General features: G+C 38.8%; 1 protein-coding gene and 2 pseudogenes across 1 annotated transcript; 2 read left to right on the top strand and 1 right to left on the bottom strand.

The window, feature by feature from the left end:
- The first annotated feature begins 234 nt into the window (after positions 1-234).
- On the top strand, positions 235-3,578 carry LOC103328762 (uncharacterized). The gene is given in 4 exon segments (XM_008231176.3): positions 235-1,463; positions 1,466-2,524; positions 2,527-2,835; positions 2,943-3,578. Coding segments are annotated over 4 exon segments (2,784 nt in total). The 5' UTR covers positions 235-349; the 3' UTR covers positions 3,245-3,578.
- Positions 3,579-3,632: 54 nt separating this feature from the next.
- On the bottom strand, positions 3,633-5,656 carry LOC148918286 (taxadiene 5-alpha-hydroxylase pseudogene; annotated as a pseudogene).
- Positions 5,657-11,616: 5,960 nt separating this feature from the next.
- LOC103328828 (uncharacterized) lies at positions 11,617-17,164 on the top strand (annotated as a pseudogene).
- The last annotated feature ends 926 nt before the right edge of the window (positions 17,165-18,090 follow it).

Below are 18,090 nucleotides of genomic sequence, written 5' to 3' on the forward strand. Positions count from 1 at the left end.
CAGGAATATAGGATCCTACTTACTTACCTAGTAAGGAGGGCAAATATTTTCCATCAAATATATGCCTTACTTGTAATAAAACAATAATAAAGTCCATGACTGATGAAGATAGAATTTCAATCATATCCTTGCCTACAAGAGGGCCTTTATATTATGTGTAGGTGTGTATGTGTGTGTGTATATATATATATATATATATTCTAATGGAGCCTGCACTGTGTACAAGTATATTGAGCCAAATTTAAGTACCACACTCTTGCACGAGGCCAAACCACCCACTTTTGGCAGATAGGTTTCTTGTGCCATCTCCTGATTTGCAGTAACCAAGACATATTCACAGCTTAAAACCATGGCATCCCAAAAAGAGAAACCACTTTCTGCTAACGCTGCTGCTTCACAGCATTCATTTCAAGTCATCCTAATGGCTATTATTCTCATGTTGGTTTCTTCTTGTTTAGCATCTTCAGCTTCAGCTGTAGAACAGGAAGCAGAGGCTCTCCTGAATTGGAAGGCTAGCCTTGACAACACAAGCCTGTCTCTCTTGTCTTCGTGGGTTGGAAACAGCACTTGCAATTGGGATGGGATTGGTTGCAACAATATTAGAAGCATCACTCATGTGAACCTCACTGGTTCTGGTTTAAGAGGTACACTTCATTCATTCAGTTTCTCGTCTTTCCCCAGTCTCCTAAGCCTTAACTTGAGCCATAACTCAATTTCTGGAACAATCCCATCAGAAATAGGTTTTCTGAAAAGTCTTCAAATCCTTGATCTTTCTGAAAATAACCTTAATGGGTCCATTCCCCATGAAGTTGGTTTGTTGGGAAACTTAACCATTCTTTCTCTTCATAACAATGAACTTTCTGGAAATATCCCTCTGGAAATATGTATGCTGAATTCACTCAGTGTGATTCATATAGAGAAAAACAATCTCACAGGTTCAATTCCAGAATCAATTGGAAACCTGTCAAACTTAAATGTTCTAGATCTTGGGGAAAACAATTTCTCTGGCTCAATTCCTTCCAGTATAGGAAACCTGACTAAGCTGAAGGAGTTGTACCTGATGGGTAATCAGTTAACTGGAACCATTCCAAATGAAGTAGGAAAGCTTAAGTTTCTTACCCGCCTAGGGTTGGTAAATAACAGACTAAATGGCTCCCTTCCTTCAGAATTGAGCAATCTTAAATTTTTGAAGCACCTGGTGTTGAGTGGCAACAACTTGTCTGGTAATATTCCCCCAGATTTATGCAGTGGTGGATTACTTGAAATGTTTACAGCACATAACAATCAGTTGACAGGCCTCATGCCTACAAGCTTGAGAAACTGCAACAGCTTAGTTAGATTGAGGCTTGAAAGAAACCAGCTAACAGGAAACATAAATGAAGAGTTTGGCATTTATCCGAAATTAGCTTATGTCGACCTCAGTTATAACAGATTCTATGGAGAACTTTCTGAAAACTGGGGAGATTTCAAAACTTACAAAGCTTGAAGCTCAGCAACAACAGAATTTCCGGAAGAGTTCCTCAGTTTGAGGGATCAATTCAGCTGCATATACTTGACCTCTCTTCGAATAATCTCACTGGGACAATCCCAAGGCAACTAGGGAGGTTGACATCCTTGTTCAACCTTAACCTGGGTGATAATAAACTTTCGGGTAGTGTCCCACCAGAAATTGGAATGTTAACCAATCTACAACAACTTAACTTAGCAGCCAATGATTTCAATGGACCAATTCCGGAACAATTAGATGGGTGCAGAGAGTTACTGAACTTGAATTTGAGCAAAAATAAATTCAGTGAGAGCATTCCTCTTCAGATGGGAAGCATGCAAACTCTTCAAGTTCTTGATCTTAGTCAAAATTCCCTGATGAGGGAAATACCGCCACAGCTTGGACAATTGGTAAAGTTGGAAGCATTGAATCTCTCTCATAATGAGCTCTCTGGTTTGGTCCCATATACCTTTGATAATATGTTGAGCTTGACAGTTATTGACCTATCCTTCAATCATTTGGAGGGTCCTCTTCCCAACAACAAAGCATTCCTTGAGGCTTCAGCGGTAGCTTTTGAGAATAACACAGGCCTGTGTGGTAATGCCACTGGTTTGAACGCTTGCCCGCCTGAAACAAGAGGAGGGAAAAAGGGCAGCAAATCAGTTATATTCATCATAGTCTTTGTTTTAGCCATCCTCTTTTTTGCATTTGTAGTATTTGGGATTCTTTGGGTGCGTTGCTATTCGCAAGAAGCGCAAAATGAAAACCAATTTGCAGTTTGGAGCTATGATGGAAGATTGGAATATGAAGACATCATTGAAGCTACAGAGGAATTCAACTCCAAATATTGTGTAGGAGTGGGAGGGAATGCAAGTGTTTATAAAGCTAAACTGCAAACAGGTCGGATTGTTGCAGTAAAGAAACTTCACATTGTACAAGATAGTGGAGTAGCAAATTTGGCTTTTGAGAGTGAGGTTCGTACTCTTTCAGAAATTCGTCACCGCAACATATTGAAGATCTATGGTTTTTGTTCACATCCACACACCCTCTTTTGGTTTACGATTTCATAGAAGGGGGAAGCCTGGAAAACATATTGACCGACGAAAAACATGCCATTAAGTTTGGATGGATTGAGAGAGTGAATGTTGTCAAAGATGTGGCTAATGCATTATCTTATATGCATGATGATTGTTCACCTGCAATATTGCATCGAGACATATCGAGCAAGAACATCTTGCTGGACTTAGAGTATGGGGCTTATGTCTCGGATTTTGGTACAGCTAAGTTCTTGAAGGCTGACACTTCGAATTGGACTTCGTTTGCAGGCACATTTGGATACAGTGCTCCAGGTACTTATTTCCTGCTTGTCTTCTGTCTATAATACATGGCCTGCTGCATATTTCAGAAATATGATGGATAGGCTTTTACTCATCATGAATTGATATTTGTTTTGCAGAGTTGGCATACACAATGGAAACGAATGAGAAATGTGATGTTTATAGTTTTGGAGTGGTAGCATTAGAAGTGATCATGGGAAAGCATCCTGGAGATCTCATCTCCTATTTTTTGTCACTCTCATTAACATCAACAGCCCAACCTATACAACTCAAGGACGTTTTGGACCCCCGCCTCTCACCTCCTGGAAATCATGTTGTTGAAAAGGTGGTCACTGTTCTAAACCTTGCATTTGCATGCTTGAGAACAAATCCACAATCTCGACCAACCATGCAACAAATTTCCAATGAGTTGTTATTTTGAAGGACTCCTCTGCCAAAGATATTAGAAAAGATTAGCTGATGATTCTTGATTAGGATCTGTGGTAGCTTCTTTCAATGTAAATCTGTGTGCATGATTTCTCCAAATCAAATTACACCCCCTCTTCCGCGCATGTTTAATGTCTATAATAGTAGCTCTCAGGAACCTTGGGTTCAAAGTCAAATCAATTTTTGATGCCATGACTGTCATACTATCATACTGATGAATTTTTTTTCACATGTAACAATAATACATTGTAGGCATTCGAAGTTCGTGTCAGCCTATTGTTTGTTATTACTTGTCTGGAATATGAATTGAAATACAGTCTTCACATCTAGTAGGATGAGACACTGATTCAATCAAAAGCTAACTTGGGGCCATAAATCTTTGATTATGTGAGTTTCCTGGTTACGGATAAAGTGATGAGCTGCAAGAACTTTTGGTTGTTGTGCTTTTCAAAATAACTTTGGGGTAATTTGATAGGCATCCCTTGGGAAGGGAATGGGAGGGGATCCATGGTTACAGGCTCATCAGGATATAGCAAAGACCAATCATAAAGAGTAACAACAAAATGCACGAGTATGAGGATATTCAACTTGGCCAGTTGGTACCCAGCACACACTCTTGGCCCTCCACCAAATGCAAGAAACACATACGGTGGAACAGACTTATCGAACCGACTTGGATTGAAACTCAGACGATCTTGAAAATATTCTGAATTGTAATGTGTTCCATATGTTGTCCACAAAACCTGAATAAAATAAACCACTGAAAATTAGTCCAAACACTTTAAGTATAAACCTGCATAAAATTGTAGTGTGGTCAAAGCAGAACACATATGTACCTTCCATCCTATGGGAATGGTGAAGCCTTCATATTCAATGTCAGCAATGGCTTTCCTGAAAGAGCCAAATATAGGAGGGAAGAGCCGCATGCTTTCACGAGCAACCTGCCAGGTATACTTCATCTTCTTTGTGTCATCCAATGTCAGATTTTCACCTGGTCTTTTGCTTCTCATTATCTCAGCATGTTCTGATGGGAAATGAAATGAAACTCACTGATAAGTTTGTTGAATGCGGAGTTTCTCGGATAACAGAATAAACTTATTTTTGCCGTTAGATGAACTTGGACTGCATGAAAGATTATATACCTTTAAGTAGGAGACTATGGCAATAAGGATTCTGAGCCAGCATTTTGAATGTCATGGCAATGGCAAAGGAAGTAGTATCATGAGCTGCAAAAACTAGCAAAACCACATTATCAACAACCTCCTCTTTGGTAATTTCTCCTCGAATCATCCCAGCCACCAATCGCGACAGTAACATCCCTCCCTGCTCCTCTTGTTCTTCTAGCTTGCCATCCATTTGCATCCTCTTCTCTCTTACTACTTCAACCAGCATTTTCTCTATCGTCTTCCTTGCTTTCTTTGCTCTCCAAAACCTGGACCCAGGAATCATAACTGGTGCTGCAACCTTCCAAAACTCTCTCAAAGGTATCCAATATCTCTGCCTCCACTTTGATCCCCAACAAGCATTCAAGCACTATGGTAAACGTCAAGATTTTCGTCGAACGATATAGGCTAATCTTGTCCTGGCCTTTCCATTTCGTGTCCAAATGCAGCTGCACAGAGTTGCATATTTTGGGCACTAAAGTCTCAAGCCCTGCCTGGCCAAGGCTTGAGCCTATAAGCCCGCGAAGGCTGCGGTGCCTCTCTCCTTGTTTTTCCATGATGGAGTCCTTCCCCATCAGCTGAGCCGACGCGGAAGGCCACGAGCTCACCACCAACTTGAACTCATTGGACAACAGGAACTTATTAGCATTGGCTCCATTTACAATCACAGTTGGTGATCCCATGAGATGTGTTGAGAAGATTTTGCCATATTTCGTAATCCGGGGTTGTACAAAATCGTCAAACAAACTGTTTTTACGTTGAGCTTTGTAGAACTCCATGGTCTGGCCTATCCAAGAAAGCCCCATTTCCTCAGGTGGCAGATTTTGCTTGTTTGTGGTACAGTGTTTCTTGTGCTTCAAGAAAATGATGATAAACACCATTGCTGCCAAAATCCATAAGAAACAAAAACAAAGATGGCTAATTTCATTAGCCATTGATGATTTGATATTGTTGATGGACCCAAAAAGCTGGAAGTTTACAGTTCAAATAATAATAATGTAGTATCAGGTGAGCAGATTGTTGTTTGCTTTATAGAAGGAAAAACCGGAAAGTCAAACCCCCGTTGATTTCTGAAAAGTCAACCAATCATGAAGTCCTGACCGTCCCACAAATTCTATATCCTTTTTCTACAATATCAACAGCTAAGATCATCCCAATTACGTTGACTCAAAGTTAAGTTCCCATATTTCTAGTTGGTATGAAAGCAGTGACCACAGATCCTGCATGTGCTTTTGAGCTGAGGATCAAAAGTCCACCGCCCCAGAGAACGACACATAATCAAAGATTACCATATAATGTTACATAAAAATGTATATCTAGAAGAAGCATACAATCTCTTGCTGCCGACCAGTCAAATATTCTTAAATTTTTAATCACAAAAGAAATCCCAAAAGATCTGGTTAGGCTGCTGATACCATACAATCTCTATCTCTCTCTCTCTCTCTCTCTCTCTCTCATAAAAATTAACACATGATGAAAACCATGGAATCTTTTCCATCTCGCCTCATTGCTGATTTCAACAATAACAGAAGAGACCTTGGAACCATGCCATGCCATATGTGTGTATGTTGCAATAATGGATAAATATTGGGGTAAACCAATGCTAAGAAACGCAGTATATATAAAATATATATCATCCTGCAAAGGGCATGCCTCGTGCATAAATTAACCAACAGCCATGTTAGGGACCACAATTTGTGGATCTATGTGTGGAATATTATTGATCCAAAACTTCTAGTCAATAAAACTATGAATTCCTAGTTTATAGGAATAAAGGAACGAGAGGAATTTTAAGACAATTAAAGAAACAAAAGGAAGAAGCTAAGGAACTGCTTTGAGTTCTGCTTTTAGAATTGCTTGACACATTTCGATGAATAACTTACGTATTTATACAAGGTTCGGTTGCTAAATTAACTAAACTAAAATAGTAAATTATTTTAAGCCATAAAGAATGAATGGCCTAAAATCATACTCATTTTGAAACCATTAACTTTTTATGGTTTATAACAATTCGTTATAAACCATTAGTTTTTGTGGTTTTAAATAATTTAATAATTTAATAAAATTAATTATAATTATATTATATTATGTTTATTTTTGTTAATAGATCCTCCTGGATCATGGCTCCCCAATTTAAGATGCTTGATCTTCTGGTCAAGCTAAATTGAGATGAGGAAACTCTATTTTTGCCTTGTCTCGAATATATCATTTCGATTTGCTGGGAAGTTGCCATTTACTGCCAATACGAAAATACTCATACTTTCCATGTCTGGTCTCGCGAACATTCTGTTCCAATATACAATCCTCCTGCAAAGGATCTTCTCGTTCAATCCGCAAGTCGTCAACTGATGGAAGACGAGTGTCTTCTTCGGGATCATCATTAAGTAGAGATGGCTCAAAAAGTTTAAGATTCTCGGCATTTATGACTGAGTACATATGCATGTATGGTGGTAAGTTAAGTTGAAAGGCATTATCACCAATTTGTTTAATGATCTTGAACGGTCCATAACGAATAGGCTTCAGTTTCTTGCCTTCACCGGTTAGCCACTCCTTTTCAAGGTGTAACCATACTAGGTCACCTTTTTTGAAGTTACATGGCACACGAGGTTTATCATGGCGGGCTTTATACCGTTGCTGAGAACGTTTCAATTGTGCCTTTACTTCAATATGAATCTTCCTGACTCGTTTGAGAAATTTTTGTGCTCAAATAGTTCTTCTTCTTCTTTCCCACTTAATGGTTGGTCACTCATAGTGAATGCTAAATCAAAAGGACTCTGGGGTAAATAACCCAAACAAACCTCAAATGGAGATTTGAGTGTGGAACCATGAATTGCTCGGTTAAAAGCAAATTGTAAGTAAGGGAGACTTTCATCCCAAGTCTTTGGATGGTTTGAATTGTAACCCCTCAATAAGTGTACCATAGTCCAGTTTACAACCTCCGTTTGCCCATCTGTCTGTGGATGAAATGCAGTACTTCTTTTCAATCTGGTATCCATCATTCCCTATAACGACCTCCAGAAATGGCCTAAGAATCAATTGTCTCTATCAGAAATAATCGATGAAGGTAAGCCAAAATGCTTCCAAACATGTTGGAAAAATAACTTAGTAGCTCCTTCACCAGTAACGGTCTTCCTGCATGGAATGAGAATCACCATCTTACTGAAACGATCTACCACCACAAACAAGTAGTCATTTCCAGACTTGGTTTTAGGCAATCCACCTAAGAAATCCATCGAGATACACTCCCAAGGTGGGCTAGGTACTGGCAATGGAAGATACAGTCCTAACTTTCTATTGGAAGGCTTCGATGTGTTGCATAGAACACAACCTCGAATGTATCGTGAAACATTGAGATGCATCTTTGGCCAATACACATAGCGACGAAGATTCAATAAAGTCTTTTCAACTCCAAAATGTCCTGCTACTTTGGAAGTATGAGCCTCACGAATCCACTGCAATCTGTCGCCATATTTTGGAATGCACAATTGTGTTCCCTTGTACATTAGTCCATCCTTCAATTGGAACTCACTAGTCTTTCCTTATTGTAGCTTGGCATATGCTGAGTTGAAATTAGTATATGTGTCATACCCTTTGGCATATTCAGAAGGAATAATGGGTTGGATTTGCATAGCCACTAGCAATGCGGAACTAACTGGTGCAGGTGGTCTAGATAACATATCTGCCAACTTATTAGTTGCTCTTTTCTTGTACTTTATCACAATATTGAATTGTTGTAGGTAAGACATCCATTTCATATGGCGAGCTTGCTGCAACTTGGAATGTGTAGTTAAAAACTGAAGAGGTTTATGATCTGAGTGAACTACGACTTCTTTTCCCAACAAGTAAGCTCTCCAATGCTTCACTACTTGATGCATTGCATACAACTCCTTGTCATAAGTCGGATAGTTCAATACCGGTCCACTAAACATCTCATAATGGTATGCAACTGGTTTCCCATCTTGAAATAATACGGCTCCCATGGCATAGTTTGATGCATCTGCTCCTACTTCAAATGGTTTCTGCAGATTTGGTAATGCTAGTACTGGGGCCTCTGTAATCTTTCGTTTCAACAATTGAAAAGATTCTTCATGGTTTCTCGACCATTCAAACCTTTGATTGGCCTTTGTAAGTGAATGTAAGGGTATTGCAATTTGTGAAAAGTGCCGAATAAACTTTCGCAAATATTGACATACACCTATAAAGCTCCGAACTTCAGTCACTAAACGGGGTGTAAGCCATTGAGAAATCACATGTATTTTCTCTAGGTCCATTTTCAATTCTCCTGCACCAACAATGAATCCCAGGTATACGAGGTGTTGTTTCCCAAATTCACACTTCTTACCATTTAACTGTAACTGATTTATTCGTAGAACCTCCAAAACATGAGCAATGTGATGAATATGGTCCTCCCATGTGACACTAAATATGAGAATGTCATCTAAGTATACAATGACGAAGTCGTCAATGAAAGGGCGGAGTACCTCATTCATCAATCGCATGAAGGTAGCTGGAGCATTACATAACCCGAATGGCATGACTAACCACTCGAAGAGTCCCTGCTTTGTTTTGAATGCAGTCTTCCAAGTATCTTCTTCATGGATGTGGACATGGTGATAGCCAGATTTGAGATCAAGCTTAGTGAAGTAACGTGCACCATGTAGTTAATCTAGCAGGTTATCAGTCCTTGGCAATGGATACCGATTCTTGATGATTATTTTGTTGAGTGCCCTATAATCAACACATATACGCCAGCCTTCGTCTTTCTTAGGCACAAGTAACACTGGCGAACCACATGGTGAGCAGCTAGGTTTGATAACTCCTTGTTCAAGAAGTCCCTGAATTTGCTTTTTGATTTTATCAGATTCCATCAAAGAAGTACGATACATACCCAAGTTTGGTAGAGGTGAATCTCCTACCAACTGGATCTCATGCTCCACAACTCTCCGTGGTGGCAAACCCTGCACATTATGAAATAAGTCCTTGAACTTCTCCTGTAATTTCCCTATGTCTGAGCATTACGTAGGAGATAAAGACAATGTAGACAATGTCCCAGCTCCAGAACTTTGATCTTGCGAGGTCCAATCATCAACAAAACGAATCGCTCACATGAATTAACTAACCTCTTGGCTTGGTTAGCTGTCAGCAAATTATCTGTAAGCAAATTATTTGTAGCTTGAGGCTTGTAATCGTTGATGTGGAACTCCTTCCCATCATTCACAAGTCGATACTTGCGAAGCCTTCGATAGTGGATGGCATCTCAGTCCCATAAATATGGACTGCCTAATATGACTTGGCAAACATCCAAAGGAACCACCTCACATGTCACCTCATCGATATATCGGTTGGTGATAGCAAATTTGAAGGTACATTGCTTCGTGATCTGTAAGTCAACATCTTTCTGAATCCATCCTAGCGGGTACGGCTTAGGATGTGGTGTGGTTTCTAAACCCACTTTTCTTACTAAAGCCTCTGAAATCAGGTTTTTCTGACTTCCAAGGTTAATGATAGCTTGTACAACACTTTGCTTTACCTGAATATTCACATGAAACAACTCTTCACGGTTGTATGTGTCTTCAGTAATTGCTGGTCTTGTCATAAGGGTAAGTGTAACATCAGGTTGCTTCAACTCTGGAAGCTTTTCTGTTGTGCAGTTAAGGTGGCTTTTCGTCATTTCTCCCTTGGTTGTTTTTCTCGCGCTTTGGTCGAAACTCAGGATGGAGTATCCAGCACTTGTCTTTGGCATGTTTGCTGGTTTAACAGTGATCACAGTGAGACCTTCTCTGTCGACCTTCCTTGCTCTGCTTCTCCTTTTTCTGCTAGTTAGTTTTGTTGACAGGTTTGGATTTGTCATCCTTTTTGTCAGTTCTTTTATTTTTTGCCTCAATGGCGATGGCCTTCATAGTAGGTTCTTCAATAGTATCTACGGTGAACAATTTTAGTTCTTTCCGTATGTAGTCGGCAAGACCTCCAATATTCTTCATGAAAACGTCGTAGTCGTAGACGTCAATGTCCAAAACCATAGCTTGGTTGTGGAACTCTATTGTATACTCTTGTACAGGCTGCCCAAATCTTTGTCTGAAGTGTTGCCACTTATACCATCTTTCATCTTCATAGCCAACTGGATAAAATTATTTTCTCAAAAGCTTCTTGAAGTTCTTCCAAGTCAATTCTGAGACATCATACCGTCTCTGATAGGACTTCCACCATGTAAGGGCGTGACTTGAAAGTTTCAAACTCGCAAATTTTATTTTTTGCACATTAGAATACTTATAAACTGTGAAATAAGTTTCTAATGTGTCTATCCAGTTATCTAGCTGTTCAAGATCAACATCTCTTTTATATATAGGGATGTCAACCTTAAAATCAATCTTTAAGGTATCAATAGAATTTTTATTGTCACCTGATTCAGCTTCCTTTTTCGTTGGATCAGCTTGTATGTCGTCTTCATCTTCGCTATCCTCAACAACCTTTTTCTTGAGCTTTTGATCAAGCTCAGATGAAGTTGATGGACGTGAAGATTTTCCAGTCTTCAAACTCTCCACGAGTTTAAGATTGATGCAGACAAGTTTTCAACTTGTTGCTCAAGTTTAGTGATGCGATCGCCATCACTAGATGTATCCTGTTTGTTTTCTCCAATCATATTGTCTCTCTTGGACCTTGGCTTTCGGTGTACGAGCAAAGAACCTAAAAGTTCTTCTCCAGAAGCTTTGCGTTGGTTGCGAGTTGAGACCATAAACCACCGTCACCCACTCGGATCTGGTGCTCTGATACCACTTGATCCAAAACTTCTAGTCAATAAAACTATGAATTCCTAGTTTATAGGAATAAAGGAACGAAAGGAATTTTAAGACAATTAGAGAAACAAAAAGAAGAAGCTAAGGAACTGCTTTGAGTTCTGCTTTTAGAAGTGCTTGATACATTTCGATAAATAACTTACGTATTTATACAAGGTTCGGTTGCTAAAATTATCTAAACTAAAATAGTAAATTATTTTAAGCCATAAAGAATGAATGGCCTAAAATCATACTCATTTTGAAACCATTAACTTTTTATGGTTTATAACAATTCGTTATAAACCATTAGTTTTTATGGTTTTAAATAATTTAATAATATAATATAATTAATTATAATTATATTATATTATGTTTATTTTTGTTAATAGATCCTCCTGAATCAATTATTCATCATTCCTAAAGATAAGGTTCATATATATTTATGATACAAAGCTCATGCCCAGAGGGAGTCTTAGAGCTTAAAACCATGGTGTCTCCAGTAGAAAAACAGATATATTTGTTCATGCTTGTCGTCGTGACCCTTGTTTCGGTTTCTTCCTTCAAAGTAGCTACTTCTGCATCTTTTACAGCTCCATCATCAAGATCACCAGAAGGACAAGAAGCAGAGGCTCTTCTAAAATGGAGGGACAGCCTTGACAACCAAAACCAATCTCTCATGTCTTCATGGTTAGGAAAAAGTCCTTGCAACTGGACTGGAATTGCTTGCAATGAATTCAGAAGCATCACTAATATTAGCCTTAGCAGCATTGGATTAAGAGGTACTCTCTATGCTTTTGGCTTTTCATCTTTCCCTTCTCTCCTAAGCCTTAATCTCTACCAAAACTCTTTCTATGGTAGCATTCCCTCCAGTTTGGGCAACCTTTCTAAGCTCATCTACCTTGATTTGTCTTTTAATCAACTCTTTGGAAGAATCCCATCTGAGATAGGCCTTATGACAAGTCTTCACGAGCTTTATCTAGATGATAATGCCATAAATGGATCCATTCCTGAAGAAATGGGATCACTCAGCTCACTCAAAGTGCTGGGATTGAGTGGAAACAGCCTCACAGGTCCAATTCCAGCCTCCATTTGGAATATGGGCAACTTGTCCTTACTATATCTCTTCAAAAATGAACTTACTGGAACTGTGCCACAAGAAGTAGGAAATCTCAAATCTCTAAACCAGCTCCACTTGCAATTTAACAACCTAACTGGCCCAATTCCTGCATCCATAGGAAACCTTGTCAACTTAACTATTTTAGCAATTTTTGGGAATAATTTCTATGGATCAATCTCTCCAACTTTAGGAAACTTGACCAAGCTCACCTTATTAGATGTGCAGCTAAACCAATTGAGTGGCCCCATCCCACCAGAAATAGGAAAGCTCAAACTGCTATTCAAACTAGGATTTTTGTAAACAATCTCAATGGCTCCATTCCTGGAGAATTCAAGAATCTTACAAATTTGCAAAATTTAGGGGTGTCTAGCAACATTTTGTCATGCTATATTCCCCAAGACATTTGCACTGGTGGGTTACATGTAAATTTTACAGCACATGAGAATTATTTCATTGGCTCCATTCCGAAAAGCTTCAGAAATTGTTCCACTTCATACAGGGTGAGGCTTGACAAACACCAGTTATCAGGAAACATTTCCGAAGACCTTGGAGTTTACCCACACTTGAACTACATTGATTTGAGCTATAACAATTTCTATGGGGAATTTTATCAGAAGTGGGGGCAGTGCCAACGTCTACAAAGCTTGAAAATCTCCAACAACAGAATTTCCGGAGGAATACCTTCTTAAAGTTGACTGCTATTGACATATGCTATTCTCTCCATATTTTCTAGATTTTAACAACAATTTACTCAGAGGAGAGATACCACCACAGACTAGAAAAATTAGAAGCACTGAATCTCTCTGGTTCATTCCCATCCACTTTTGATAATATGTTTCACTTGACTGCTATTGACGTATCGGCTATACCCAGTTTTTTTAATTTTTTCCGAAACCGTATTGCCGCAATGCTATACTATTTCGCACATGGGCACCTAGCCACTCTGCGGCTGCTTTGTTTTTTTTTTTTTAGTAAACCGTATAGCCGATCAGCTATATTTGATTATTTTCTAATTTGTTTTAAAAAGTCGTATAACCGGGCGGCTTTACTTGTTTCGTTACTGTCTTCAATAAATAGTATAGCCGTGCGGCGATACTACGATTTATTTTTTTTAAACAGTATAGCCTAGCGGCTACATTGATTTTTGACACGTGGCGCCTAATCACTAGAGGGTCCTTTTTTTTAAAAAAAAAGGGTAGAGCTGCACGGCTATACTCCGTGTTTTTATTTTTATTTTAATAAAAATAGACTTGTTTAGACACGTGACGCGTAATCTCTGTGGTCCTCTTTTTCTTTTTTTTTAATATAAAAAATAATATCGCCAATCGGCTATATTCATTCTTTTTAATTTTTTTAAACGTATATCCGCTCGGCAATACTATTTTACACGTTGGAGGTGTAGTACTGCTGCTATATATATATATTAAATAGTAAATAGTATAGTCGCCTATTCTCAATTATTTTCTATTTTTTTAAGGAAAAAAATAGTATAGTCGGGCTGCCGTACTAGGTTTTTTAAATTTTCTTTAATAAATAGTATAGATGAACGGCTATAGTCTTATATATATATATATATATATATATATATTTATGTACATGTACATATGTATTTTTCAATAATACATTCGTGTTCTATTCACATCTCACGTTTAAAAAAAAAATTGAAAATAAACTTACAATAGTCGTATTGTATATGCATATGGGTGTCTTTTTATTCCAATAGCCTGACAAATGGGCTTGGGCTGCCAAAAGAGAAACGTGCATGAAATTGCCCATTGAGTATGAGTTCAAGGATCGGACTCCAAGAGTGTTTCGAAAGGGTAGCTGAGCCTTAGGAAACACTTTGGTATTCTTCACCAATGAAACCAACAGTCGCTTACAGATAAATTCTTAGCTTGGCATGAGAAGCTTGTAGCATGAAAGCTGAGCATTCGTGAGTTTAGCATGAGAGAGAGAAGGCTTAGGTTTCCTATGAGGAACAAAGGCTTGAAGTAATGATTTCGTGAGGATTTGCTGAGAAAGAAAAAGAGAGAGAGAGAGAGATTATGGTGGATGAACAGGTGCTTGGGGTAATTTTCCAACAGCTTGATGAAAGCTTCGTCAGGCTCTGTATTGGCTTGACATAGGAGAAAAAGAGGAGTAATGGAAGAACAATGCTTGAAATTGAAGGGTTCCAGAGATGAGAGGTGATGCTTGCTCTCTTTGGATATGGTTGCCTGCCTTCGATCGGAAAGAGAGGAAGAAGATAGAAGCATGGATGGCTTTAGCAGATTCCTGGGTTGCAAGACAGAAGAGAAAATAGGGAGAGATGGAGGAGTAAGGCTCGAAATTGCAGGGGTTTCAGGGATGAGAGATGATGCTTGCTCTCTGGATGTGTGTTTATGGAAAGAAAGGAAGAAGATAGAAGAACAAAGCATGAAATTGAAGGATTCCAGAGGGGATGCTTGCCTTCGATCGGTTTGTTGTGTCTTGTTTTGCTGGGAAGCAAGTGGCTCCTTTTATAGGCGCTTGGAAGACTCAATTTTATCAGTTCGCCCTCTCCCCTTTTCCTTCACTTTCTTCCATTTCATCCTATTTGGTGAAACTTCCCTAGCCTAAACATGTAGGCATGAAGCTTTTTGGAGTTCCAAGGTCCTCAGGCAGTTAGACTTCTCCATGTGGGTGAGGAGCCACCTACTTTTGTTTCTTGTTTTCTCACCAAAGTTTGAAGAGGAAAGAATGGGTAAGGGTGCTTGGTCAAAAAGGCGATCAGCACATAGGTTTGCTTGGTTTTGGTGGTTTGGCTGTGATATGGTTTTAACAAATATGCACGACGTTGGATATTTTATAAGGTGCTGGGCTGGGCTGTTTTGTTTCTAGCGGTTTGTAAGTTCCTTTGATTTCGTCAGACTACTAGAAGCTTTGGCTGATGTGAGATTTTTATGGGCTATGGCTATTGGATATTTTTCTAAGATGTTTGGGCCTTTTCTTAAGGTGATTGACTATTGGGTTTTTTCTCATGTTTACCCATATGTTTGGACTCAATGAATGAGCTTGAGTTTTGATGCTCCCAAGTAGCCCAAAACTTCCACTCCTTTGACCATCAATGAGCCTCGTGAATATTCAGTAACCATCCATACCACAAACCGCCAGTGTATTCGCGTGGCTTAGGCCCACTTAAGCTTGTAGCGTGTCATGTTGCTTAAATAAGAATTTTCCGCTTGGTGTTGTACTGGGCCAAAAATATATTTGGGCCCAGTCATAGATTTTTTGGGCCTTAACAACATGTACATATGTATTTCTAATGTTTTATACACGTATTTTTTACAAAAATTTTAGTAAGGCACTCAAAATTTATGTATTATACAAATAATTCTCACACATTATTGATAAGAATAATATATCTACTTTGGATATGTGGAAACTAGCAAATTAATATCTATAAAGTACAAACTAATGCAACTAGGTCTTTTTTTATTATAAATTAAAGAGGTATTTAAATAGTATAGCCGTGCGGCTATAGGGGTATAGCCGCCCGGCTACGCTGTTTTTACACGTCACGCCTAATCGGTAGAGGGTTCTGTTTTTAAAACCGTACAGCCGCACGGCTATACTTCTTTTGACATGTGGCGCCTACAACCAATTGTAGGGTCGTCTTCCCAACACTAGAGCTTTCAACGAGGCTCCAATCAAAGCTTTAGAGAGTAACAAAGGATTGTGTGGTAATGCCAATCTACAACAAGAAATAGGAAAAAGAGTAAAAATAAGATCATTTTGATTACAGCCATCACCATACTGTAAGGGAATCACAGGAAATGTCAAGAGGAGCACAAACGGAAAATCTATTTGATATATGGAGCTATGATGGGAAATTGGTTATGAGGACATCATTGAAGCTACAGAGGAATTTAATTCTAAGCATTGTGTAGGAGCAGGGGGGCATGCAAGTGTTTATGAAGCGCAGATGCAAACAGGCCAGATTGCTGCAGTGAAGAAACTTCACACGCTACAGGAGGGTGGAATAACAATTCTAAGGCTTTTGAGAGTGAGATTCGAGCACTCTCAGAAATCAGCCATTGCAACATTGTGAAGCTCTATGGTTTTTGTGCACATCAACGCCACTCATTCTTCGTTTACCAGTTCCTAGGAGGAGGTTGCTTAGAAAGGGTACTAAGGGATGCAGAGAAGCAACTATGTTTGAATGGACTGCAACGATAAACCTTGTCAAAAGTGTGGCTGACGCTTTATCCTATATGCACCACGATTGCTTGCCTCCAATCGTTCATCGAGACATATCAAGCAAGAACATCTTGCTGGATTTAGAGCATGTTGCTTACATCTCTGATTTTGGCACAGCTAGAATCTTGAAGTCTGACTCTTCCAATTGGACTTATATTTGCAGGCACATTTGGATACACTACTCCAGGTTGTTATTTCCAGTTGGTATAGCTTTGACACTGTCCATAATATATACGGCTGGCTTCATCTTTGAATATTATGTTACCAAATAAGAGATTAATTTGTCTCATAGTTAGCTTCATGCATTGAATAATATGAATATTGCCCTCTCATTGCTTTTTGGGTTTTCAGAGTTTGCATATACAATGGTAGTGAATGAGAACTGTGATGTTTATAGCTTCGGAGTGTTAGCTTTAGAAGTGATCATGGGAAGGCGTCCAGGAGATCTCCTGATCTTCGTTCTCTCTTCGACAGCACCAATTGCGCTGGATATACCGCTGAGGGACGTTCTGGACCAAAGGCTTTCACCTCCTAGAGATCAAGTTGCAGAGAAACTGGTGCTTGTTGTGAAGCTTGCATTTTCACGCTTGCAAAACAAGCCACAATCTCGGCCAACCATGCAACAAGTCTCCCAGGAGATATAAATTCCAAAGATATCTTTACCGCTCACAATTGACAAAATTACCATGAGACAGCTGGTTAACCAAGCTTGATTTCACCCTTGTCTTACTGTATCATAATTTATCTCAAGAACTTGAAAGGCCAAAGTTGTTGATATATTCAGAAATAAAAAAAATTTAGCTGTCAGTGATTTTGATGGTTTTACCATTTCTTAATTCAAAGCAATGAGAGAAATAATGTTATTTTTCTTTACCCCTGTAAATTGGGTAATATCTTAACACAATTTGGCCTTTGGCTTCATCGTGAAAGGGAAACGAAAGAAAAAGGAAAATAAAATATAGATGGTTGAAAAAATTTGATAACCCCAATTCAACCTTTGACTAAAGATGGCTATCATCTTTTGCGTACAGAGTTTGGTGAATTGCAATTAGCACATCTTTGGGGCAGTGGATATGATAAAAATCTCATGTGTTGGACGACTTGGAATAATCCCCCTTAATCCTGGCTTAATCACTAAAGAAGGGGCACGTGTAAATATTTAAAGGCAAAACCCTAATAGCTATGACGAAACTTTATGCTAATAAAGCAAGTCATATCATATTGGCTTTACCTGGAAAGGACGCAAAGGAGTGACTGTGGAAGACATCATGTGCATCCCATCATATCAAGCTAACAATAATTTACTGACATAGGCAATGACTTTCAAGAAACTAATTGGCTAGAGTTTCATAAGAGAAGACAAAGGTGTACCTTCAGAGTTGACGCATGTCCATGGATGGCTAATTTGAGCTCAACAATTTAATCCACACTCCATAGAGACATGTTCCAAATGTGCATATATATCTTTTTAAAATGTTTTAAAATAATTTTTAGTATTGTGTAACTTGTTATTTTTACTAGTCGTTTGTTCTTATTCACATTTTTATACATAATAGCTTAACGGGTTGTT

The sequence above is a fragment of the Prunus mume genome, linkage group LG4 (genome assembly GCF_029339155.1).
Source record: "Prunus mume cultivar Tortuosa linkage group LG4, ASM2933915v1, whole genome shotgun sequence".
Classification (NCBI taxonomy): Eukaryota; Viridiplantae; Streptophyta; class Magnoliopsida; order Rosales; family Rosaceae; genus Prunus; species Prunus mume.